The sequence below is a fragment of the Gambusia affinis genome, linkage group LG09 (assembly GCF_019740435.1).
Source record: "Gambusia affinis linkage group LG09, SWU_Gaff_1.0, whole genome shotgun sequence".
NCBI lineage: Eukaryota > Metazoa > Chordata > Actinopteri > Cyprinodontiformes > Poeciliidae > Gambusia > Gambusia affinis.
Genome location: NC_057876.1, coordinates 8079468 through 8105639, shown reverse-complemented (window position 1 = coordinate 8105639; position 26172 = coordinate 8079468). Strand labels below are relative to the sequence as shown.

General features: G+C 40.2%; 1 protein-coding gene across 1 annotated transcript in view; it reads left to right on the top strand.

Annotated features, from left to right (window-relative positions):
- The window catches only part of nlgn3a (neuroligin 3a), a 186031-nt gene extending 176633 nt beyond the window's left edge, over positions 1 to 9398 (top strand). The window contains exon 9 of the mRNA XM_044127108.1: positions 8199 to 9398. Coding sequence (XP_043983043.1) covers positions 8199 to 9054 — 856 coding nt within the window. The 3' untranslated portion in view covers positions 9055 to 9398. The remainder of the gene's footprint in view (positions 1 to 8198) is intronic.
- The last annotated feature ends 16774 nt before the right edge of the window (positions 9399 to 26172 follow it).

Here is a 26172-nt window from a genome sequence, read left to right as displayed (position 1 = left end):
TTGAGACATTTGGGCTGCATGTCAACAGAGTGTATCATAGCAGCGAATCTCCCGCCCCCCAAAGCTCTTCCTGTCCCTGGCTTTCATGTGTCATTTTTACAGGGCAAATCCCTTCCCCATGCCTTTTTCCCCCCTCTGTGTCAGTGGAGCATAAAAGCCCACATAGAATGCACACTGTCAAATCTTCTTAGGGAGGGCACGGAAACGTTTAAACTGTTCGACTGTCCTTTCCTGAGGGTTAGGTGGATTTATACGGCTTCAAGTTACTTGTCCTGACCGGAGTATTTTTTTATTTTTTTTGTTTTAGTACAGAAGCACAAAGCTGCGCTTACTTTTTTGATAGGGAAACTTTTCCTGAGGAATGTGTCATTTTTTATTTATTTAATTTTTATTTTTTTTTTTCAGTTTTTTGCTTTTCAAACACAAGTGCAAGCAAATTACTGCAGAAAACATCATCTGAACTCTGGAAAGAAAACACTGATGAAAAAGCCAGCAGACATCAGTCATAAGATATCATTAGTGTTGTAAATGTGTTGCTCTATCTTATTCTTTTTTTATTTTTATTTTTTTACATTGGTCTACTGGTGCTCATTTTCTCTGCTTTCCATGGGAGCCATGCCACATACTGTGCAGAGGGCTTCACTAGGTAGTTAAAGAGCAGAGCGCTGTCATGTTTTCAGTTTTCTTCTTCGTCTCCTTTTCTGCTCCACCGTCCCTCTCTCTCATTATCCCACACAAAAGAAATCCGGTCATGTATTACATTCACGACATGGAATAAAATATGCAGTATTGATTGGTTCAGTGACAATGACTGCCAACTAAACAAAAGTACTAACAGTATGTATGAACAGCCTTCTCTTTGATTTACAATGCCGCAAGTTCACTTTTCTTTTGTTTTCATCCCACTTATCAATCAAATATACTTTTTCTTGAGGATTAGCAATGTTTGCACATCAGCAGGTATTTTGTCTTTGCCCTAAAAATTCTGATTCATTGCTGCCTCCTTCTCTACCTTCCTCTGGATTATTCCTCAGTCTCTTTCTCTCCATTTGTGGTGGTTTAGCTCCAGTCATCTTCCCATCAACTCTGACTAGCTTGTGTCTGCTTAGCAAAAACATCCCCACAGCATGATGATAACACCACCATGTTCCATCATGGCCATGGCGTGTCAGTTAGTTACGAAGGCCAGATGGGTTCACTTTTGTATCATATGATGAAGATACCTTCGTTCAACGTTTGAAATTGTATGGCTTTCTTTAATGCTACTTTTCCATAATGTCCTGATTTATTTTCTTCCACTTGTCAATGGGGCACATTTTCCTGTAGGATTCGCAGCAACTATACTCTTTCAAGAGGCTGATCAGCAATCAGAGCAATCAGGAACGACGACTGACGTAAAACTCTGTTCCTTGTTTCCAACAGAATACATAAAATGAAAAGTAAATGTTTCCTAAATACTTAAATGACTTAAATTTATCCGACAAAAGAAGCACATTGAAGCTCACAACATTTTGTTTTCTTCTAGTTTCTTGAGCTAAATACTGAAAAAATATTGCCTTGAAAATACTTAAGGAGTTGTGATACAACCATCACAAATCTGGATGGGTGTAAATTAATGGGAGAAATGAGCATGCCATTTGCTCCTGATAAGATCCGCAAAATATTGGAGTTACAGTAGACAAAGCCCCTCTGAGGTCCTGTAAAATGTCCAGTCTGCTCGTGTGTTTGGTGGCAGCTGAACCAGTGCTGAAAGGACGCACTTATTAAATAGTAGGAGGTGTTTGCTACTTCAGTGGGAGAAAAGGATGCTCACTCATCTCAGTGTAGCACCAGAACTGAGAGAGGCTTACCTCTGCAAAATTCCATGTCAGGATCACTTAATAGTCCCACCTGCTGACTCTTCTTTTTTTTTGGCCATTTGATCGTTTCTGTGTTGATTCCTATAGGGTCGCACATTCACTAATCATCAGAAAAATAGTCTCTGTTGTAGCCGACGTTGCTTAATAAGGGCACACACCAGTGTAGCATAATGTAAATAAACTTGGTGTGACATCTTCTGTCACTTCAAACAATGGGTATCAACTAGCTTTATAGGGCATTATCGCCACCTACTGTAAGGAGTGTGGTATTTTTTGCAGTCAAAGACCCATGACCCACTTTAATGTCCAGACACGCTAGTTGAGAATGACTGATCCTGACTAACTTCTGTTCAAGGATAGCTGCAGGCTTTTCGCACTTAGTCCTAAAATTCAGAAGTTCTATTACTCGTCAAAACCTCCTTCATTCATTCTCCTTTTTTCTCTTGATTATCCGTCATTCTTCTCAGGAATTTTGCCTCCAAACCATTTTATTGTAGGTCTGGCTGGTTAGTGTTGATGTCCTCCTGTAAAAAGAAACTTTGCTCCTGTTTCAAGTGTTTTGGAGCCAGCAATTAAGTTCCTCAAATTCCCCTCTGAAGAGTAGCATCCCCACAATATGCTTCTGCTACTCCTATGTTTCACAGTGGCATTGTGTTGCACTTATTATTAAGTCCAGAACCTTCCATTTTGATCTCAATTGACCAGAGAACCTTATGCAAGTTTTCTGTGCCGTCTACATACCCTGTACCAAATTTGAATGTGACTTCTCATGGCTTTATTGAAAACAAATGTCTTTCTATAAGGGCCAGATTTGTTTTCTATTGAGAACACTCTCCTTGCAGGATAAGCAATGCTCAAACATCAGTTGCATCTCCCGTCTGACCTCATTCATAGAAGGCTACAGGCGTTTTTATTTGCTCCAAAAGTTATATCACTTGTCAGTGACCTCCTTCCTTCCTTTCCTCCTTTCACCGGATTATCCCCCATTCTTTTCAGTCCTTCTTTGTGGCCAACTTGTACCAACAGCATGTGAAGGCATTGCTTTGAGAATAGCACAGCCCCCAGCAGCCACCTACCTACTCCATTAAATACGCACTCACTTGATGGGAGATTTGTAGCCAATATCCTAATTTGCATTACAGAAGGTAAGGAAGTGGTGTGGCTTGTTAAGGCGCCGGCATGCTATTGATCGAAGTCCACACTGTGTGCTGAATGTAATAAGAGAAGGTTGGCAGGAAAGGGAAGACAAACGGGAAGCAGATCTTAGTGCATTAATTTGGATAAATATAGTTTTTGGAAAACAGTAGATTAAAAAGAGACAAATTGTGCAAGTAGGGGTGCTTTCTTTGTCTGTGCACAGCTGATCAAACAAATCAATAGAGTCCGCAATAAAAGAGCGGTGTCCTCCAACACTTCCACACAAGCCAAAGTCACAGCACCTCACCCTGCATCACTTACCCTGCTGAACTGAAGGCTGCCATTAAATATGAACCACGCATCACTCAGCGCTTTGCCGCGGTGTGCAGCCGCATGAAGGGGAAAAGAGCACAGCCCGATGATTCACCTGCTAGGTACTGAAGCCGTTCCCTGATGCTGCGCTCATGCAAGGTCTACAAGCAGGATCGGGTCAGTTGCTCTTCTCTGAAATGCACACAGAATGCAGGAATGAAAAGGTGCTTCACAACCATGTAGTGGATGTAAATTAAAATTAGCCTCTTTCTTTGTCTTACCTGGTAAGTAGATAAACAACTGCAGGGGCTAAATTTGTCACACAAGAGGAACAGCAATAACAACAACACAACATGTTTGCATATTTTGCATATTATCAAAATCAGTGCTGCCGAGTTAATGTGTATGTCTTGTTTTATACAAAGAAGTTATACGCCGCTCTGGATTCACAGACCTTGAGTGCAGGGAAAATAGATTCTCGTCTTCAGCCTTAGGGCACCTAAACGTGTCTTTTCAGATTTGGTGATGGCTAGGTCTATGATCATTGAAGCGCTTCAAATTACATCAGGATGAAAAGGGGAAGGAGGTACATGGGAAATGAAAAAAGAAAGAAAATGATATTCATTCTTCCCCCTTATCTACCTTTTACATCAGTGCTTGCAGATAGGGCTTAGAATAGGTAATGAGCTCAAGTCCCATCTGCCACGTCCTCTGTAGGTAAAGCCAAGAGTCGTGTCTGTCATCCATGAGGTGCCGTGTCTTATAGAAAAGCGGTTTAATCCTTACACTACAAAATGTTTTTTTTGTTTTTACTGCTCATATCAGCTTGGAGAGCTGTGATTCATCATCAACCGGTGTGTAAAACTGAAACCTGACGTCCTGAGTTCAAGTTCTGAACTTTTGAAGAGGTCAATATGTCATTGTGTGGCGAGACCACAGTGCAAACACGTGGTGGGACTTACACAGACATGGCAGGCCAAGGTTGGACAGGGGTCAGCAGGTCAGTGATGTTTGAAGGGAAAGCGGGGTTTGAGGTTTACAGCACCATCGCCATATGAACACATGACAGGAAGTCTAAGAGGCTATTAAATCGCTTGCTTTTATGGGTGTGTTAATCCCTGTCCTCTGCCAGAGAGTCCAGCTGAGCATCCAGATTAGGCGGGAGGTCTAACCAGAAGCATGCTGTCAGCTAATGCCAGGAAGCTCTCAAAGCCCAACAGGACTGCAGATATCACTTCATGTTGCAGTCAAAGCAACTGTTTGCTCCGGAGCTTAACATCGTGTGCAGTGATGGGGGGTTTTTTTAAAGAGTTTTATCTCGTGTTTACTGTTGTGTTGGAAGCTAAGAGATGTGACGATAGCATGGTCCTGGTGAAGTGATTCATGCTCATGAGATGAATGAACCTAACCCAGTGGGATTCAAGATGTTTTTACCATTTTGAGATATTTTAAAATCACTTTTTAAGCCTACTTTTTAATAATATATCTCTAAAAAACTAGGACAAGAAGAATAATCTGTGGCATAACCCTCATCAGTTAAAGGAAAGTGCCCTGTTTACTATTGACATTGCAACAATTACCCCAACAACTGCCTTGTGTTTTGTAACTACAACTAAGGATTTCATAGAGATTTAAGTTGATAAACCAACACATGTAGATTCTTTAACATTTTTAGAAATATAAATCTGGAAAATGTGCTGTTTGTCTACTGCAAATACAATTGCAGTTGTTTTGAAATATGTCTAAGTTATGTATTGCTGCAGATAGCTAACTGTAACCTAACTGGGCCATTTTAACACATAATTATGCTTTAATCCAAAACTATTCCATTGTACCTCAGGGTATGGTTTTCCTGGTGGAAGGTGAACATTCACTCCAGTGTCAAGGCTCTGGCAGTCTTTCTATCAGTGTTGCTCTATATTTAGCTCCACCCATCTTCCCAAATCTTCTCACTGTATTTCATGACTTTCTCCTGCTTATGATTCTCAGTGGGGATGATGTGTTTATGATGATTTGCAGCATTAGTTCCCACCGTACTCAGAGTTTTGTATGTAGGCGGAAACGAGGTTTGGTCCAAGCTTGGCATAACACCTTCTTCCATGTGTTTGTTGTGTCCCCTGGATGGTTTGTAGCCAACTGCAAACTGGATTTCTTCTGATTGTGTTTTAACATGGGACTTTTGTCTTTTCCATTTTGCAAACTGTATAATGATTGGCTCATATACAGTTGTCCAAACAAAAGATTCTCCCACATAAGCTGTGGATGTTTGCAGCTCCTCCAGTGTCACCATAAGTCTTTTGGCTGCTTCTCTGATCAGTGTTCTGCTTGCCTGGCCCACTAGTTCAGATGAACAGCCATATTCTGGGAGGTTTGCAGTTGTGCCTTTTTTTTCTAACCAACTGCGTTGGGGTTGCACTGGATTAGAGGTATCAGAATAAAAAGATTTCATTGTAAATGCAATCCTCACTTTGATTTTTATTTGTTAAAAATTTTAAATCATGTATTGTTTACTTACAAATTACATTTATTCACGACTATGTGTTGGTCTATCAAAAGTAATAAAAATAAATACATACATTTATTGCTGCAAAGTGACAAAATGTGGAAAATCTTAATTCTGTTGAGGGGATTTCCATATAATCACCTCTTTTTTCTCTCTCTTTCTTTATTAAGGAAGTTCAGAACTAGTTCAGAACTAAGCAGTCTTTGTGTAAAATTCTAACAAATCTGACTACATCGCTGTAAGCCCACATACAGACAGAGCGGAGGTCTCAAAGCAGTCAGTTGTAAAACCCAAAATTCAGATAGGACCTCAAACCCCCCACATTGAGCAGCAATTGGAGAAACCATTTAAAGGAATGTACCCTGCTTACTATTGACATTGCAACAATTACCCAAGCATATGTGTGTGTAATTAGATAAGGCAGCCAGTTGTTCTCTAATGCGGCAAATCAAATTAACTAAAGATGCCACATTGATTTCTTTGTGTTGCCTAAATTATTCATCTTCACTTGCAGTGAACCAGTCAGCCAGCCACCAGAGAGCTTTTTTAAACTCCACTGCACCACTACACGCTTACTGCCTGCATTCAGTGATTGTATTGCGAAATCCTTCCAAGTACCTTTTGCAAGAAATGTTCATATTTTATTTAACAAACCGGCTAATTTACTCTCTAGACGTAAAATGGGTTTGCCATGTTATGGAAAGTACAGAAATCCCATCAATGGCGGCAGCTCTGACCTCCATTACTGCTGTCGTATGTGTGTGAGAAGGAGGGGGAGGGAAGCGACACTGATGTAAGAATTCATGAGGCGCTCAGGCTGCAGACAACCTCATCTCAAGCTGCTCCATTGACATCCTGTTCCCTGGCATGTTGCGCTTAGGGAGATCAATATGACCTTACCTCCACCTCACGCTCCTTTGAAACTTAATTACTGATATTCAGCTACAAAGTCATCATAGTCTGGCTGTCAATATTCATTGGGGATCATTACGGTCCTAATAAAAGAGGTTATTTACGGGCTGCTCTGCTGACACCAGCCCAGGTCCAGGAATCCAGCTCCAGCCATCTCAATTTGCTTTGCCTCTCTCTCTCTCTCTCTCTCTCTCTCTCTCTCTCTCTCTCTCTCTTTCTCTCTCTCTCTCCCTCTCCCAGAAGCACTGACCTGAAAAATAAAATTGACAGCAGAGAAACAAACAGGCGAGAAGACGGAGGGTGAATTCTTTGGGCTTGTCTTTTAATTCTCTTAGCTATGTTTGGAGGTTTTTCCAACGTGATCCAAATTAAAAAAAGGAAAAAAGTCCAAAATCCCTAACTAAATTTTAACTTTGGGTACCATCAACGTTGCACTCCAACCCACTAAGGAATATTTTATAACATTTAAAAAATGGGCAGATTCTTGCTTTTCAGTCCTCAAGCAGCTGGGCATTGTGTTTTTCAAGGCCACTCAGCTATGATTCACACTCCTCCACAGAAAGCAATTTAATCCACAGCAAAAGCAATATACAGCGCTGCCGAGGTCCCAATCCTGACATTGTACGCCAACAAAGAGCCGTGTGATTGTTGAAGTTTGCTATATGTTAATTCATTCGATAAATCAATAGCTTCACTGTAATTGAAGTAGTTTGCTGTTTGACGCAACATGTTGAAAAGTGAAAGGCGGAGCAGTGAACCCTGTTGATCAAATGAAGTACTGCATCGTCCTCTAGAACTATCCCATAAACACGCATGCATGCTAAAACACCCACACACACAAGCATGACTGCACACTTCCCTTTGGTGTCTTGATTAATATGGTCCACCTTGCATCAGTGCACTGGATGCCAGTATACAGTGCAATGCCTTCCGTGAGCAATTAGCAGAGAGGCTCCACCAGCATTGGATTATCCACAACAAAATGCCTCCTGACGCGCGCCCCAAAGCCTGCTGACTTATTCATATGCATTTACTTTTAAAAGCCTCTGGCCTGCTTTTAAAGGCTGGGCTGCCTCAGAATTGAAATAAGATCAACATCTGGGAGGAAAAAGAGATGGGAGATGAGACATGCAGGCATAATAGGTCTGCAAAGAGGTAGCTGAAAGGAGAGGGACAGAGGGGGAAGAAGGTTTGGAAATGATATTGGTGTCAGTTCCTCCTGCAGCAAAGACACCTGGACGAGATCGTACCTGCATTTCGTTGATGCAGGTTTTCACTTTTTAGTTTAGAAAGTTCTCCACTTGTTGCCACACTTATGGCAGATTTGTCCAAATATAGGCTCTGACTCATAGTGATATGTGATTTTGAAGAATTATTATTTGCATTTTGTCCCTCTAGCCCTGAATATCATTAATAATTAAATCCACTGTCAGAATCTCATTTTTCTGTGTGCTTCATCTCTTTCTTGTCTCCAGAGACCCCAACAAACCAGTTCCCCAAGACACCAAGTTCATCCACACCAAGGCTAACCGTTTCGAAGAGGTGGCCTGGTCCAAGTACAATCCCCAGGACCAGCTCTATCTGCATATCGGCCTGAAGCCGCGTGTGCGTGACCACTACCGGGCCACCAAAGTGGCCTTCTGGAAACACTTAGTGCCCCATCTCTACAACCTCCACGAACTGTTCCACTACACCTCTACGACCACCAAAGTGCCACCCCCGGAGACCACACCGAAAAGCGTGTCCACCAAGAGGCCCAATGGGAAAAACTGGCCCTTCAATACCAAGCGCCCCCCCATGTCGCCTGCCTACAATAGCGAGGATAAGGACTCTTGGAGCGAGGAAGAGGAGACGGGGCCTCTTGTGGTCGACAACCCGAGGGACTATTCCACAGAGCTCAGCGTCACCATTGCGGTGGGAGCCTCGCTGCTGTTCCTCAATGTCCTGGCTTTCGCAGCCCTCTATTACCGCAAGGACAAGCGACGGCAGGACTCCAGCCATGGGCAGTCCAGCCCGCAGCGCCAGACCACCTCCAACGACATTGGTCACCACGCGCCCGAGGAGGAGATCATGTCCTTGCAGATGAACCAGACGCACCATGAGTGCGAGGCGGGGAACAGCAACGAAGGGGCGCTGCGCCTGGCCTCGTTGCCCGACTACACGCTCACACTGCGCCGCTCCCCAGACGACATCCCCCTCATGACGCCCAACACCATCACCATGATTCCCAACTCCCTGGTGGGCATGCCCAACCTCCACCCATACAACACCTTCACAACTGGCTTCAACTCCACCGGCCTGCCGCACTCCCACTCTACCACCCGCGTATAGCTTTAAGGAGGCCAGGGGGGTTGGGGGGAGCGGCCAGCGCAGGCTGGAGAGAAGGAAGTGGTGGTGGGGTTGGCGGAGGAGGAGCAAGAGGATGAATGAATTGAGGAGAGGATTGTGTTTTATAAATATCACAGGCAGGGGAAGAGCTGTGTGAGGGCAGGGGTGGGGAAGGGCAGGAGTGGGATTAAAACGTGCAGAGATTTAACCAGACTTTTACTATGACGAGAGCAGCTGAGAGCTCTCTGTGGATGTCAAGTTGTGCAGAGCTGCCAAAATCAAACTGCTTTCCTTCTCCAGAAAGAGGAGGAGGTGGTCTTTCTGCAGTGTTTTTTTTTTTTTTTTTTTTCTAAAATTAATCATTTTAAAAGCCTTTTTAAGCAGACTGAGGAGATATCAACACTTTTTTTCTTGAATTCAGAAGAACAAAAAAACAAAACAAAAAAAAAAATCAAAGAGAAGTGCTTTTTATTTCCCCATCCCTTCCTCCTGCGGGAGACATCTAGAATGACGGCCTCCGCGTCAATATTTGCGAATATTTTTAATTGCTTCTTTGTTTTCTTTTTATGTTTCAATGCCTTACTGAGCTCTTTCTTTTCTGTCATTATTTCACCTCCCTGAGACAATTCAGCGCAGAGTGTGTTACAAAGCAAGAAAAGACTCAGAGATGAGAGACTGAATCCAGGATGGGAATCTAGAGGATATGCAGATGTAGAGATTTTAAAACCCATTTTGGGCAACTCTTTTTTTTTTTTTCTTTTTTTTTTTCCGTTGTTGTTGTTGTGGTTATTTTTTGCTTACTTCTCTGGTGCATACCAACACAACAGCCACACAGACAGTGTTATCCTCTTTTTTAAACTAGAAATGATTTGTGTGAGACTGTTCTTGCCAAGACATGAGAAGGCGGAGATGAATACTACGTTACTGTGATTGTTTTAAAGTAAAAAAAAAAAAAGTGCATCTTTTACAGCCAATTTTATCTGTTGAGCTATCTAATTTTATGGTCACAAGGTGTGCACGTGCAAATGCTGCTGTGTGGTGCGTTTGAAATGCATGTGAAAATGATTTTGTATTTGCAGCGTGTACGAGTGATCATGAGGTTGTGATAAAGAAAGAGAAATGATGTTGTAACTTGCAAATGCAAGAGTTCTTAGGGTGTGTGTGTGTGCGTGTGTGTATGTGTGTGTGAGAGAGAGAGAGACACAGTGTGTGTTCGTGCACCAGTTTTATTTTACTATTCAGTTTGTTTTGCATCATGCTGTAGGTGTGGGGAGGGAGCAGGGGGTTCTGGGAAGTGTAGGAGATGAGTACTTTTCTCATGTTGCTGATTTTGGTTCAACACCAGTAGAGTTTTCTGCTGCATCTCTGGGTGTCTGTCTTCGCAACATAGCACTTTTGTTGTTTTCAAAGTTCTATATGTCTAATTTTTGCTTAATGAATACAAAATAAATATATTATTTTATGTCTAAGAGAGAAAAAAAAAATAGCTAAAGAATCAACTGAACTAACAGACATGATTCCATCGACTTTGTAAGAGTTCCTCTCCAACAGCAGACAGAGGCCTGTTTGCACTGACTAAACCTACATCAGTGCACACTTGTATTTCTTTGAATATATATATAAATATGGGCATACATACATATATGTATAGGGCTTCTATGGAGACATCATCCCCGTGTTCGAAACTATTAAAATACAAATCAGACTGAAACAGCCCAGCGTAAAGAACTCCCGTGTAAAGTTGTTGCCATTTGAAACATACCAAGCCCAAAAACATTCAAGGTGTCTTTGTAAGAGCTCTGTATGTATATTTATGTATAAAATATTTAATATTTATTTATGTATACCAGATGCATACATGCTGATTGTGCCATGTGCCAAATTAAACTGTAAAAAATGAAGAATATAAAGTTTCACTAAACTTTTTCCTTTCTTGATCATACTTCCTTTCTTTTTGTGACTTATTATTTCCATTTTTAATGAGTTAAGGAGCTATCCTTGTGGCAACTGCAAAGCTGCCCCAGAAAGGACTTCCTTTTTGCCTCCCTTCTTCCTCTTTGCTGCTCCTTCTCCCTCTCTCCCTTTCTCTTGCTGAAACCTCGGCAACTAAAAACACAGGCTAACAGCTTGGGGCCTATCTGTGTGCATGACTCCGGATTTTACTGTAATTCATGCAAAGTAGTGGTGCAGCAGTGGGAGATTGTAAAACGATTGCCTTGATGCGTTCACACGGCATCCTATTATATGTTAATCTCGTGGAGAAAACTGGAGTCATTGATTCTGCGAACAAAACTGACAATTTTCATTTGGCGTCTCCGTGCGACCCCGATTCTGCGGTAATGCTGCCCGACCAGTAATGCTAGATCAACTTTGGAGTTCTGGTACCATAGAACTCAACATATTTATGAAGTGGGCCATTACGGCTCCTCTTGGTATTTAATGATTGGGAACGCAGCAGAGCGAGAAGTGCAGTCTGGTCAGCTCATCAGTGATGTTGCCGGTAGCAGAGAGGAAGAAAGAAAGGGGAGGTGTCTATTTGAGGAAAAATCATTTGGATATTGATATGACTCATCGTAGTTTTGCTCATTTTGCCTTAGATGAAGTTCACTTCCTGATTTGCGCCATCGTACAAAATGACAAAACCTACTTTTGTGTACAGGATCATTTACGAAAATCTCCATTAAGTATACAAGCAATCTAATTACAACAGTCCTGCCATAGGTTTAAACCCAAACAGTTTAAATAAAATAAAGACTTTTCAATACCTCAGCATTCAGCAACGTTGTGTTTTATTGAAATACAGCACTCTGCACATGCATTGGCAGTCCTGGCAAAGGTGTGTTAGCAGTTTGAAAATTAATTCCTCTTTCAATGCAGTGGTACAATCTCCACCAGAAGGGGATCAAATCATTGTTTAATTCTTTTGCATTCATTTTGTTTTAGAGGGGCAGAAGGTGTTAAATTGTTATGAATTTTTTTAACCCTTTAAAATTACTAAAAAAAAATAAGTATAGCTGAAATTTAGTACAACTGTGGAACTACTACGCCACGAGCCAAATCATCAATAAAGTAGAGAGGACAAGAGGTCACATTAACACGCGACTTCATGACACTAAAAACCAAAAATGATCAGTTGAACTGGGATGTACAGTTATTGCAAATTATTTAGTCACATGTGCCAACTTAGCAGCTTCCATCTCGCTATCAAGATAGCCAACCCAGAAATTCACATGTAGAAAAAATATTAGTTGATAAGAAAAAGAGAAAAGGGAAAAGAAGACAGCAAGAGCATCTTGAACATGGCCACTGTAAATGGATTAGTGTGACACTCTGCTGGCTCCATCTGAAAATATATTCACCGTTTAAGTAGCTCACATCATTACCAAAACCTGTAGAGGGCATTGGAGGTCATCCTACATTTATAGACTAACTGCCTGTTTTTATAATTATATTCATGGTCCCAGGGCTTAAATTTATTACAGGCACTTAAATTAAAGATGCAAGAATGTTTTTCAACAACACACAATTTATATATTTAGATTACTGTTTGGAAATATTATGATGGATGAATTTTTCATTGTCTTTTCTTTTTTTTTGTATTTCTTTATTTTATTTTATTTATTTATTTATTTATTTATTTATTGATGAAATGATCCAGGAAAAAAAAAAACTCATTAAAACACCAGTTTCTACAGTTCCATCAGACATTGCGCCACACTTCAGCACATTGTGTGTTTCGTGAACAGGTGGCCATAAACAAAGCTCCACATGTATGCTGCTTTTAGCGCCATGCTTTAAGGATTTGTGTATCACTAACAAGCTGCCATTTCTAATCCTAGTCATTACTGATTGATTATGTGATAGGTGCAGACAATCTGCTGATGAGACTGATTAACTCTAGGTGAAAGCTCCAGAAATGTTTGCGCTCAGGGTGCCGTGCATTGTGCCTCCTGTCAGCTTTTATTTCTGCACTCATTTTTATGAATGAACATTTTACAACACAGAATGTGAAATAAAGTGCACTCTTTAGATGTGGGAGTAGGTTAACTTCCACTCATTCAAGCACACACAGGCATAGGTTCTTGCAAAATGTTCATACCACTTTACCACTGAATTACTGTTGCCAATTATAAGTTAGATTGAACATGTTAATATGCTTTGATCTTAACGAAGTTGCTCTGACTTTCTGTTTAAGACCATGGTCCTCTTTTCCACTAAATTTGAGCAGCGTCTCTGTCCCATTAGAAGAAAAGCACCAACAGAACTTGCCAGTGTTAGGCAACATGTTACAGCTCTGGAAAAAAAAAAAAAAAAAAAGAGCTCAATGCACTGAAAACCTAATGGTTATTCCATCAAATATTAATTTCTGAACTCTTCCTGAGTTAAAATATTATTATTATTGTTTCTAAATGAATGTAAACTTGTTTTCTTTGCGCTTTTTGAGGTCTGAAAGCCCTGCATCCTTTTTTTTTTTTTTTTTTTTTTTTTGTTATTTTGGCCAGTTCTTATTTTCTCCTAAATACTCCATAAATGCTAAGTTTTTGCTTGGAATTTCAGAGACTTGTGAGTAGCTCATAGAATAAAAGAGCAATATTCATTTTATTCAAACATATAACTATAAAGAGTAAAATCAGAGGCACTTGTCACTTTAAGTGGTCTCTTTATTTCCAGAGTTGTATGTGCAAAAAACATCTGCTCTTCTTTACTCTGTGTCCTACGTGGCTAATAGAGCTAATTGCTTTTTTTTTTTTTTTTTTTTTGGGGTTGTTGTTGTTGCTTTCTTTCATATCCCATTTTATTTTGGACCAAGTGCAAACATATGCTAAGTTTTTTTAGATTTTGATTTGCCAACAATTTTGAAGATTCTGCTTTCGGTTCCCTCACTATTTATTAACTTTCTGCTAGCATATCATGTGAAATCTCAATGAAATAATTGATTTTTGAGAGTAAGTTACCATAAAATGCGAAACAAAACAATGAATGCAGTTCAAATTGGGCAGTGGATGTTAGAGAGAACTTTCAAATAAAAATAAATAAATAAAACATGGAAGGTTGCCATGATATTTCCAATCTAATTAAAGCAGGGCAAATGTAACAGAGTGCTGGCAGGGGTACACACGATGGCATCTGGGGCAAAGTTTTGGATACATTTCCCTAAGAAGAGCCACATAATTACACGAAAGCACTGGGGAAACTCTACGAAAACTCCAGCACGACGAGATGAGGTCCGACTCGTCCTTTAATGACACCGGGACGTTGAACTAAATCAGCCCGAGCGTCAGGTGACATGACCCACCGACAGGAGGAAAACGAGCAGGACTCATTTCCAAACAGTCAAGATCTGTTTGCAGTTCATTGAGTGTGCGTCCACGACGTGACATCGTTCACGGAGGAGCTCGGAGTAGCCTACCCCGATGGGGTTTGTGACTGCCCTGACAGCGGCGAAGACAAACGCATTCTAGGAAATGGATGTGCCAAATTACACAGTATCACCCGCTGGGACGGAACTGCAGGTGTGGCTGTGGGTTTCTTGTGTGAAGTCACCGAGAATTTTATTTTCACTGCAGAGAACGTGTTAAGTATATTTCCTTTCACCTTTCCTCTCCCTTGCCTCCATCGTTTTCTGTGTCTTCTGTGTCTCATTCGCCTTCATTTTCAGTGTTTTCTTATTTAAATCTTCCCTATAGAAAAATCCACTTGTTTTTTTTTTTTTTTTTTTTTCCAGATCTGCTTCTGTCTCAAGCAAACGGGAGCATCTTTCTTTAATTTAAACTTTCTTAGCTCCTTAAATGCAAACTTCTCGCTAATTTAGTTTCATTATCTTGAGTTAACATATCTCTGTGGACTAAGAGGTTAATAAACAGCCATCATTAAAAAGCAAGTCACTAAACGATAGCCTGTTCGTTTTAAATGTAGTTCCCTGCCCAGTGAGAAATAACACTAATTTTATCTTTAGAGCTATAAGTAGACCTCATTTAGACAATGCTCTAATACACTCATAGGAAGGTAAAATATGAGTTGTGCAGCAAGAATTGAAAACACAAGGATAGGACACACGTTGTTTGTTATCCTGTCAGATCCGTTAGGAAATCACAGGACTGGTGATCAAAGAGTTGTGAATCTGAGACAGACTGGGGCTGATTTCTTGTTTTTATTCATATTGCTCCATCTCAGCTAACACAAGTGTGCATTTAGACTTCTAATAAACACCCAGAACCAATTCTAGGCCTGTGACTCTTTCACACCTTTGGCAGTAAAACGGCATAGGAAAGGTGACAACATGGTCATAGCGACATCATGCTGTATGAAGCAGGACGTTTCGTTGGTCAACTGTAAAAACATCCTCACAAAACTCATTAAAGTTATAAGGTTATAATGTGACAAAATATGAAATGGTTCAAACTTCATAATACTTGTGTAAGGTATAGCATATTCCATTTTTTTATTCAAAAGCAAGCTTTTTACCAAATATTCTTGGGCATCGCTGCAGTCTGCATACATATTTAGGAAATAAACATAACCTTCAGGTCAATGAGTTTAGCATCTGGATTCTTTCAGGGCCGTTGCAAAACAAACACACCTTCATCTTTCTTTGTCCTGTGGAAACAAATAAGGTCTTCCCTGAAAAACACTTAATCTGGATGGCAGCATATGCTGCTCTGAAACCTGAATATATCATTTAGGATTAATTGTGCCTCCACAGATGTGCAAGCTTCTCATTCTGCCTTCACTAATGCACCCTAAGCCATCGCCTCTGCCGGCTTTTGAACTCCGTCCTGTCATAAGTGAGCTTTGGTTGAGAGAAGGCCTTAGTGATCTAAACTGCGGAGTTCTGTAGGTTTTTCATGCAGTCCTATTTGACTCCATAGAGATGACATTTATTTAGTGCAAATTTTCACCCCCATCCTTAGAAACCATCTGCTATAGATGCTTGAATGAATGTACCGTAAGTGAATAAGTGCGTGCTGTTTTTCCAGAGCTAGGCCTAAACGCCTGCTTTCGTGAAAGTGTTTCTAAAAAATATTCGGTGAAATGTTTTGGTTTTTTTTCTGATTATTTGAAATGAAACATTTCAAATGTAGGGGCTGGTGTAATTTTCTCTGCGTTCTTGTTTTTATTACATCAACAATTTCCCACATTTAATTGGAAATTCTGCGCTTTTATTTCACAACCTGAAACTAATTTTCTCAGGACCAAATGCAATGTAATCGTACTGCGATAAAATTGACTAAAAATAAAATACCAGTAATGTGCAATTGGTGATAAAAACATTTTAATGGGTCACATCTGTCCTATCACCTATAGGTTCTCTAAAAGATTTTTGCAGGTTTTTGGACACCGGAGTAACATTAGAACTTGCTAGAAGGGTTAAATCTTTGCATTTTCTTGTGGAATTTAAACAGATAAAATATAGATACTTCATAAAAGTAAAGCAAAAACCTTTCATGGCATGGTTTAATTGCAGCTTTGGGTGCAACAAACTGAGGCAGTATTGCAAAAATGGAAAAAGACTAAATGTATTGTGCAGCTGAGCAGTAAAAAGAGGCCAGTTTGGCTTTTACAGAAGTCCAATAAACAGGAGTAGTCACTATAGTTCATCTCATACAAGCATTCCCACCTGCCCTGGGCCTAAAGCTGCTTGTCGACTACATAATGATCTGCCCTCTATAAGATAGATGGCCTCAAGATTCCACTGAGGATGCCGAGACTAAAGCCTGCATGCTGCTGGTGCGTTAGGGAAGTAAGGACAGCAGGCAACAAACGTGTTTTATCTCCAGTCTCATGCGTGGAGCATGCCGGCAGTATGAAATGCAGCTGGATGGCTGATTTTTCTTACTGTCTGCTCTAAATCTGGGAGCAGGATGGGAGAAGACATTTCATAGTAGCATTCAAAATCTCCAGGATCAAATTCCGTTTTCCGTTCACCGCATCACGTGGTCTAACCGTGGGCATTTTTGCAAAGTCGCTCCTTGTCAGCCGAGCCACAAGCCCAACACTATCTTTCAGTTGCATCAGCTGGAGTTCGCCATCAGATGGCAGTCCACTAATGCCCCTCTCAGATGTCTGTTGCCGACGAAGTAGGAGGGTTTGGGTCAGTGGACCTTTAGTGTCAGAACCTGGTAGCGCATGCAGCTCCTTTAGAGACTACAGAGGATGTAAAAAAAAATGTTTTTTTTTTATCTTTTAGATTGCATTACAAATACTTGCTGCGACACCAATATGATCTGATGTGCTAATCCAAGCTACCAGGCATTTCACACATCTTTCAGATCAAATACGTCAAGGATTTAACTTAAATATCGGAGCTTCGTTTTAAAAAATAGGAACTTTTTTCTCATAAAGAATGGAAAACAGCCTTTGAAGTTAAGCCTCTTTTACCCTCAGAGGCAATAAACCACGTTTTTTCCAGTGAAGATCTAAATGTTAACCCTGCTCAGCTAATTTTCAACATTTTAAGTTGCGTGATATATTTATGGTACATTTTCTTTCCCAGAGCCAGATATGGCTAGGTTTATAACAGACAGTTTACCTAATAAAAATGCAAAACGTTTTTAATGTCTAAGCCATTCCTTCTCTTTAGAAGACTGGATGTACATATTTTCAGAACATTAAGCTAACTTTCAAATCAGGCAACGATAGTTAAAGTCAACATAAAATGCAGTTTCCAAGCCAGCATTTACAAGCTAAACGTGACAGGGAACAGGATCTAATATTATGTGCAGGATTGTTTCAATTCATTAGGGTTGTTGAACAGCATGTTTAAGGTAATGTCACACCATCTCAATTATTTGAGTCTGAAAACTCGTGATAAAATACATCTTAAACCTGCAGATGAAAAACAGATTTCACTGACTGTAATTCGTTTTGCAATCTAGCTTTTGTTTTTTTATATACATATACAAGTTAAAGCCCAGACTTTAATTTGTGGCCAAGTTAAAGTCTGGGCTTTAACTAGGCCACAGCAAAACCTTCACTTGGATGTTCAGAGCTGGATTTTTTTTTTATTTGCTTTTTTATTTGTCCTTAAATAAGGTCACCAATTGAAGGCCAGGTGTTCTCCTTTAACACTTCTTTGGTTAAAATAGAATTCACTGTTGCAAAAAATGAAAAAGGTCCTGACTCTGCAAAAACAACAGGCCCAAACATCACGTTACATTACAAAGAATCCAGTTTCATGGCAAAGTTGTGGATGATTTACATGCATAAATTAATCCATATAGAAAAGAAAGCTTTACTTATTGGAACACGCTACCACAGCGACAACGCAACGGCTGTTTCCAACCTCTCTCCTATAAATCTTTCACGCGGCGAGTATTTTCACAGCTGTAAAGATGCCCCGAGACCCCCCTGTGTGACTGACAGCTTCCCAGCTTGCTTCTTTTCAACACTTTCTGTTTCTGGCCCTCTGGGTAGCTCATGGCATTTGCTAAAACTATGCTCACTGTCACTTCCTTTCACATATCCACATCTCAGAGCCTTTAACCCCCACTTTCTGTTTCTTCATTTGATGTATAAAGTAGGGATAAAGCCTTTTGCTTTCCCCCCATTTCAAAAATAAATAAATTAAACTACTATATTGAAGTACTTAGGCATATTTTCTCTTCTTTGCTTCAGCTTTAGTTATGACTTCAAGTAAATTGAGCTGAAAGAGGAAGTCGAGTAATACCCCAGTCAGCAATGATGTAATGGCTCATTTAAAGTCCAGAAGACTGGATGACTCACATTCCTTGGGAATGAACTCCTTTGAAAATAATTGTGCTGGTTTCCTCTTCCATACAATGGGACAGCGGCCAGAGAAAATAACAGGAAATTACTTGACTATATGTTGGGATTTGGATTTACGTAAGCAAAGCAAGCGAAATCCAAACAAGCGATAAAAATATGTTCCTCTGAAACAGGAAGTTCCTCCTGCGCTAACGGCCGCTGAGGACATTTGTGGGACAGAAGCTGATATATATAGAGAGACTTTTAGTAGAGAGAAAGGCTTGTTTTTCTTGACAAAACATAGTTTTATCATTATTACAGAAACTCTCCAGGGGAAATCAAAGACTTAAACTTACTCATGATAGCAGCAGAGATGGTTCTGGCCATAAAATTAATATTCAAAGGTTGATTTAGGCTCAGCCAATCAAACTTATAGATTTCTCCCAATTTTGTATTGAACTACTCTTCATTGTGGTAATGCCACAAATGAAATGTGGGTTAAGCGCCTTTGCATTAGCTTTGTATGACTTGCCCTGTGTTTGAGGAAACTGCACACAAAGCTGGAACTTACAATAGTGTAACCAGTATGCCATCCAGTCTGATGTTTGCTCAGTGTCTGTTGTGAATTTCAATTCAATGAAAAGGGATAGAGAACAAATCGCAAATAATCCCATCATAAGGTTTCATTTTCTCAGGAAATTCAACATCCTCATTCTGGCAATTGCACAGAAAAGAAGTGGTGGTGTATGTTGCAAATGAAGTATCACTATTGTTTCTATCAACATGCTCTTCGTCTGAGACAGGATTTTTGTTTCTCTTTCACATTTTACATCTCGGTTTCACTTCAAGAAAATAAGCACATTTACAGACAGAAATTATGCCTATTTGTCTTTGTTCTCTTTGTTGTTTCTTGTTTTATTTCTAGCCAAGTAAAAACCCAAGTTATTAAAATAAATGGGAAAGAGTAAAAATCTTCTCTTTGCAGCAAAGATTTTTTTTAACAGATGATTGGTAGTTGGATCCTGAGCAACTCCCTGTGACAAAGTGAGCTGGATACTGATTACCCATATTTTACCCAATCAGCTTGAAACCACGGATAGAAAGCAAATTAAAAACTGTGTTATTAAAATTATTGGGGGGTTTTAAAGGTAGGATTGCACAGGAGATTTTGCAACCATTGTAGCATTTAGTCTTATGCCTTGCTGTTTACGTGCTAGGGGCATAACTCTGTCTGACATATGAATATATTCATGAAGATTTAAGACTCAGAAAGATTCAGAGACTAAAGTTAGATGACTGAGAGATTAAGGGCAAACTGTGAGATTGTTTTGCACTTTCATGGCCAAAAGAGTACTTGTCCTACCACAGATTACAACAACATTAATCGCTTTAAAAGGCTTCACAGTGTTTGATGGTTATCTGAACGTTTCTCAAGACTTTTCTCTTCTTTCTGCTTACAAAACAATGTGCAGTTGTGGGGGAAACGTAAGGGAGGCCTCGAGCAAACGGCTTGTTTGTTTTTCGCTAGCCCCAAACCAGCAGTCTGTGCAATCTGCAAAATGATGCCTTTAAATATTTCAAATTGATTACTGAAGTAGTTTGTTCCTCATTTAGTCTGAATCTAAACATAGGCATGGCTGCTTTTCAGCGTGTTAAAAATAATAGTGAATACATCAGCAAAATTACACGGCTGGATTCGAGTCGTGAGGGAAAATTCACACTATAAGTGGGAAGCATTCGCTGCACCCTTTAGTGTGTGTTTCCTTGACAACTGCAGGAAACACCTGCACATGGATGTCACATGCAAAAACAAATCAACACTGCAACAGACACTACAAATGTGAGTAGTTTCATAGTTTTCTGCCCTGAAACTTGGAAAAGACAGAGAGATACTCCCATCCAAGATATCTAGAATACTGTATGGAATATATGGAGCTGTTGATTTATATTTTATTACACAGAATACCTATCAATGGTGGAATGTAAATAACTTGTATTTTTACAGTTTAGGATACTTTATCTCAGTTATATATCAGATGATTTTTGTATCAAAATGCAATGATTATTGCAGTTTGATAAACTAATCATCTATATGAGGGGTTGCATTATGGCACAACTAAATAGGCATAAACAGCTGTACGCTATACGCAATAACCAATTAGTTATTTGCGTTTGAAACCGATTTTCTAACTTCCTGTAACGGCTAGCTGTGATGCAGAGGGTATTATAAGAGCAGGCTCAGATTTCATTTCAGAATTTTTTGGTTTTTGTCTTTGTCTATGTACATCCTACAGATCACACCGCCAGTTTGAACTACACAACCACTTTAGACTTTACTGAACCTCTCTCTTCAGATAATATAGGAAATTATAATATGGTAAGAAGAAATATGTTGCATAATAAGTGGATGTTTTTGGTGCATTTGTTTAATTTTATAATGCACACTAAAGAGTGAGTTTGCTTCCACTTATGGAAAATGTATCGTTTTAACTGTTCAGTAGTGTACACTTTCAAAAATAGTCCTGAAATCAAAAAAAGAGGTAAAATCTTGATTTAAACTCATTGACAATCTATATAATAGGATACAGGGTCAGTCTGGAGGAAAACATCCCTCATCAACATGCTGCCATCACCAGGTTTTATTGTAAGGATGGTCATCTCTCTGTCAGTTCAGAGTTGTGCCATTTTCTGACAGTAGATTGAGCAAGGCTTTCACGTAACATGCTGGACTGAATCTGTAACCCACAGTTGTTGTGTCAAATCGACATTCCTGATTCCAATTGGATGCATCCATACTTCACCAAGGGCTAAATTAGGTAGTTTTTTCCATGTAGCAGCTTTTACTTTGTTTAATTGTTGCAAAGCATGCAACTACACTGGTCCTTAAATACTTCTTTCATTTTTTTTTTGTCTGTAAAAATATCCTCCCTCTAATTCTGGCACCGGGTTCGTTTGTCTTTTTATAGTTCCCCACTAGGGCCCAAACATTTTCTTGTAACTATGTTATGAGCAGTAGTAAGCAGTTTACCCTGCTTTTTCTTCTTCTTGTGAGCTTGCATGGATTAACAAAGTGGTGATCTCAGTTCTTGATTCAGGCGCAGTTATGTAACACCTAGTCTGACTCCGACCATTCATTTTGTGTGTGTCGGGTTGTCTTGGCAGCATGCGTGTGTGTGCGTGTGTGTGTGTGTGTGTTGGGCGATTTAGCAAACTAATTCCTCGGGAGTGTGTTGTTAGCCTGCACCAGTTGTGAAAGTCACAGGGGAGAGGCGTTGCTCGACTCTCTCATCAGGCAGATGACAGAAGACTACGTGCTCCGCATGCTGCTCTCATCTCGCCCATGATAGCTTCACTGCACAGGCCATATCGCCGCTTCATTTACTCATTGTCTGATAATAACAAGTGTCTCCTTTTTGCCATACTCAATTACGTCTTCATAATCCTCCTATTTAGCTTAAAATAAACCCACAATGTATTTGGAGATCCTAAGTCCATGTGACATTTATTACCAGACTATCTGAGCCTATAGGTGAGGGCTTTAAAGGGTACAATATTTATTATGTCTTCATCTCTCAGGACCATTTACTGTCTCATCATAGCAACAATTTGTTTTAATTCACCAGCTAAAGGACTCTGAACATTCATTACTCAGTCTGTCTGCTGTCTAAACAATGACGGGCTGACACACTGACCTCTCTCTTTAGCGAACCGTCAATCAAACACCCGTTTCATAGTAATGAGCGGGTAAACAATGGGGAGGTGTTCCCCTAAGACACATATGTCAGAGTCAAGCGAGATCCGGCCCGCGAGAAGATTTTCTACGGCCCCTGGGATGATCTTGATTTATTATTAGAACCGGCCCGCAGCAAGCCGGCACCCCGTCTGAAAAAATGCGAGATGCACCCCCCCCCCGTTCGATCCTCACAACGCGCGCACCCCCCCCGTTCGATCCTCACAACGCGCGCACCCCCCCGGTCCGCAGGAAATTTACGAAGGCTTGGGCCGGTCCGCTGCACTAGACCAAATGCGTCATTTAAAAAAATCTCAATGAACATTCGATCAGTCCGGCCCTCGGCTTGTAGCTAAATTTTTTATTTGGCCCTCCGTCCATTTGACTTTGACACCCCTGCCCTAAGACAAACTGATATATTACATCTGATCTCATGAAAGAGCAATCTAATAAAAATCATGCAACATAATTAGCCGCTAGTTACTTTCCAAGTGCGATGAGATGGCAGTGGATTAGTGCTGCAGCAGTGTCCCAGCTGGACCAAGCAGAGAGCTACTCGTCCACATTTTGTCGTGTTGAAACCACCAACTTTAAAATATTTTTATAGGGATTAGCGCACACCTGTGAAGGATGTAGAAAGAGGCAAATGATTTTCAACAATTTCTGCAAATGAACATGCAACAAAAGAATGTTGGACGCAACGTCTCCCGGTGTCACTGCTTTTGGGCCGATTTAGATCGGATGGAGAGAATATATGAAAACAAATTTTTACAGATGTTTCTCCGGGTCTGGGATTTTACAGAGTCATTCTAACAGATGAATTTGTTTTGTTCTAAATCATTTTTTTGGTACATCTTTATTTAGTGCTTGCCAGAAGGTGAACTTTCACCCCCAGTCTTCTTGTTTATCCCGTATGTATCTCCATACATCCGCTGACCTGCTTTCCTGACTCTTTTGATGGAAAACATTACTACAACATGACACTAACTACAGTTAGATTTAAAAAAAAACACATAAAGCAGAAGTGCAGATATAATTACACTAAAAACTATTATATGAAACTATAAAACAACATAGGAGAGTAAACAGAAGGCAGGAGCATCATATCTGTTTAAAAAGGAAGTGCTTGTTTTAAACTGTTAATCATTAAAAGTTCGTAGAGTAGCTAGAAACTGTGCCAGAGTAAAAGTAGCACTAGTTCAACGTATTTTTTTACTCAGAAGGAAATAAGAAGAAATCATCCAACAAATGACTCTGCTGTGTCTCTTGTTTGGTTCACTGATTAATCCTCTCCTTGCCTGGCCTCCCAGTTTGGACGATTAACCATACTGTTGTAGCTGCGGTGGTTTTTGATATGGGCCACGTGAACAGTTGCCCAGGGCTGTTGTAAAGGAGAAATGGGGTTGGGCAATCATAATAGATTATTGTCTTCAGTGTAGCTTTCAAAAAAGCGTAGGTTTAATAATCTAACTGTTCTTTAAACATCTACTGAGCCTTACCTTTGACCTGTCTGCTGTGTTCCTTGGTCTTCACGATGCTGTTTTGTCGGCAATATTCTCTAATAAACCTGTGAGGCCTCCTCAGAATAGGTTTATACATCCATCCACTAATCTTCTTACATCCTGGTCCCTAGTGGAGTGGTGAGGGGGGGTGTTGCCTATCTCCAGCGAACGTTTCGGGCGATAGGCGGGGTACCCCCTGGACAGGTCGCCAGTAGGTGATGCAGAGATTAAATCATGCACAAGTTCACTTATTAAGACATGTGACTGTACAGTAATAAAGGAGGCTGAATACAACTGCACACCTCACCATCAGATTTTTTTAAAACATTCCAGAGCCAAATATCATGTTCCTTCTACTTCACACTCATGCCCTAGTTTGTGTTGGTCTACCACATAAAATCCAGGAAAGTAGAAATACAAACAGAGTTTGTGATAGCACAACAATAAATGTGAAAAGCTTCATGGGTATGAATACTTTTGCTAGGCCTCAACATTCCGTGCTACATCTAAAAGATGAAGAAAACCGGGAAGTGGCAAATGTCTTTTTGTTTCACCTGTACGCCGCCGACTCATCGCGGTTCCTCAGCGTCAGCCTGAAAACAGGATGTGCTACTCTTTTGTCGGGGAAGTTCCATCATGGCAACTTTGTTACAATCCTGAGCAGCTGTGGCCTCAATCAGTCACTCTCCTTTTTACAATAACTGGAACAGACAACAAAGTAGAGCCAGGTTACTCCGCACTACCTCTGTGCCCCCTTTTGTCTGAAAAACTCTCATTTTCCCTTTTGCTGTCTTTCTGTTCCCTTTCTCCTCTTTTGCCTTTACAGGAATATCTACGTAAAGCTCATTTTTGCTCTACTGCAGCTATCTGTCGCCATGTTTGTCCAGGTCAATGGGGCTAAACAGAGGACTGGATTTCAAAACTGAATCTGGGGAACCAAATGTTCTTCAATAAGACATGAAAAGACATGGGACGCTATGAGCTATTCCTTGTATCCTGACATTCAGTCATAAAGTAGGTATACATATGCAGTCTATCCATTGCACTGTGTCTCCAGCTGTGATTAAGATCATGTCAGTTTAGATGAGTGGGGATTTAGTGTTTTATAAAGGCCTTATTTTATTTTTTTCTTTAATTATTGTTCAAGGGTATTAATACTTTTGCTTAACAATGACAATTGAAGACATTTGTCATTTCCCAACAACACAAAACCTATCCCTTCCTTCTTATTAGCCCCAAAGCAGATTCTGTGTAATTACAAGACGTCTTACCAGATATTTTAAATCAGTGACTTGGTTCCTCATTCAGTCGTCTTCTGAACAGATGTGGCAATCTCTCAACAGGCTAAAAATAATTTTGCCTCCAACAGCTGGAATACTCCGCAGATATCCAAGTATGACGTTCCAAGTAATGAGTGAAAAATCACACTTTACAACCGCAGCATCCATTGCACTCCTTTGGGTTTCTTTGACAACTGCAGGAAACACCTGCACGCAGATGTCACTCTCTGTGCCCCTGCTATGCTTAAGTGAAATGATAGCAGAATATAAACGCAGGCAGAGCCACAGGCTCTTGTTCAAGTGATGTTCCCTTTCTCCAAGCACATTTTGTCAAATGCACATTAAATGTGGTTTTTAAACAATGCTGAATATTTTTTTATTGTTTCGGTAAAAAAAATTTTGAAATAGTAATTTCTGGTTAGAAAGTAATTAGGATCCATCACCATGCATTGCCTCTTAAAATGTCTAAAATGAAGCACAGACATGTCACATCAGGTATTTGTCATTAGAACAGCATCTGTAAATCGTTTTGGCACTTTTTGAAACTTTTAAACATTTAGCCATCGGAAGCCTTCAGAAAGAAGATTGCATCAGTTTGTAATTCTGGTAAATATTTTTAAAGAAGTTTTCAAAGAATTTGATGCTGCAGCACATATTCAGAGGGAAACTCAAAACAACTACCATCATGCCCCAGTCTGGCCATCCGAGCAGTTTCACCCTGAAAACTGACTTCAAGGTGACACAAGTATCTAAAAACCCTAAAATGTCATCACAGGCCCTCCGGCAGCAACTGGCTGCTGTAGATATGAAAGTGCTTGCCTGTACAGTCAGAAAGAGACTGCAAAAACAGTCCTTTTATTGAGGACTTGCAACTAGAAAACCATTGCTCTATAAGAAAAAGTAG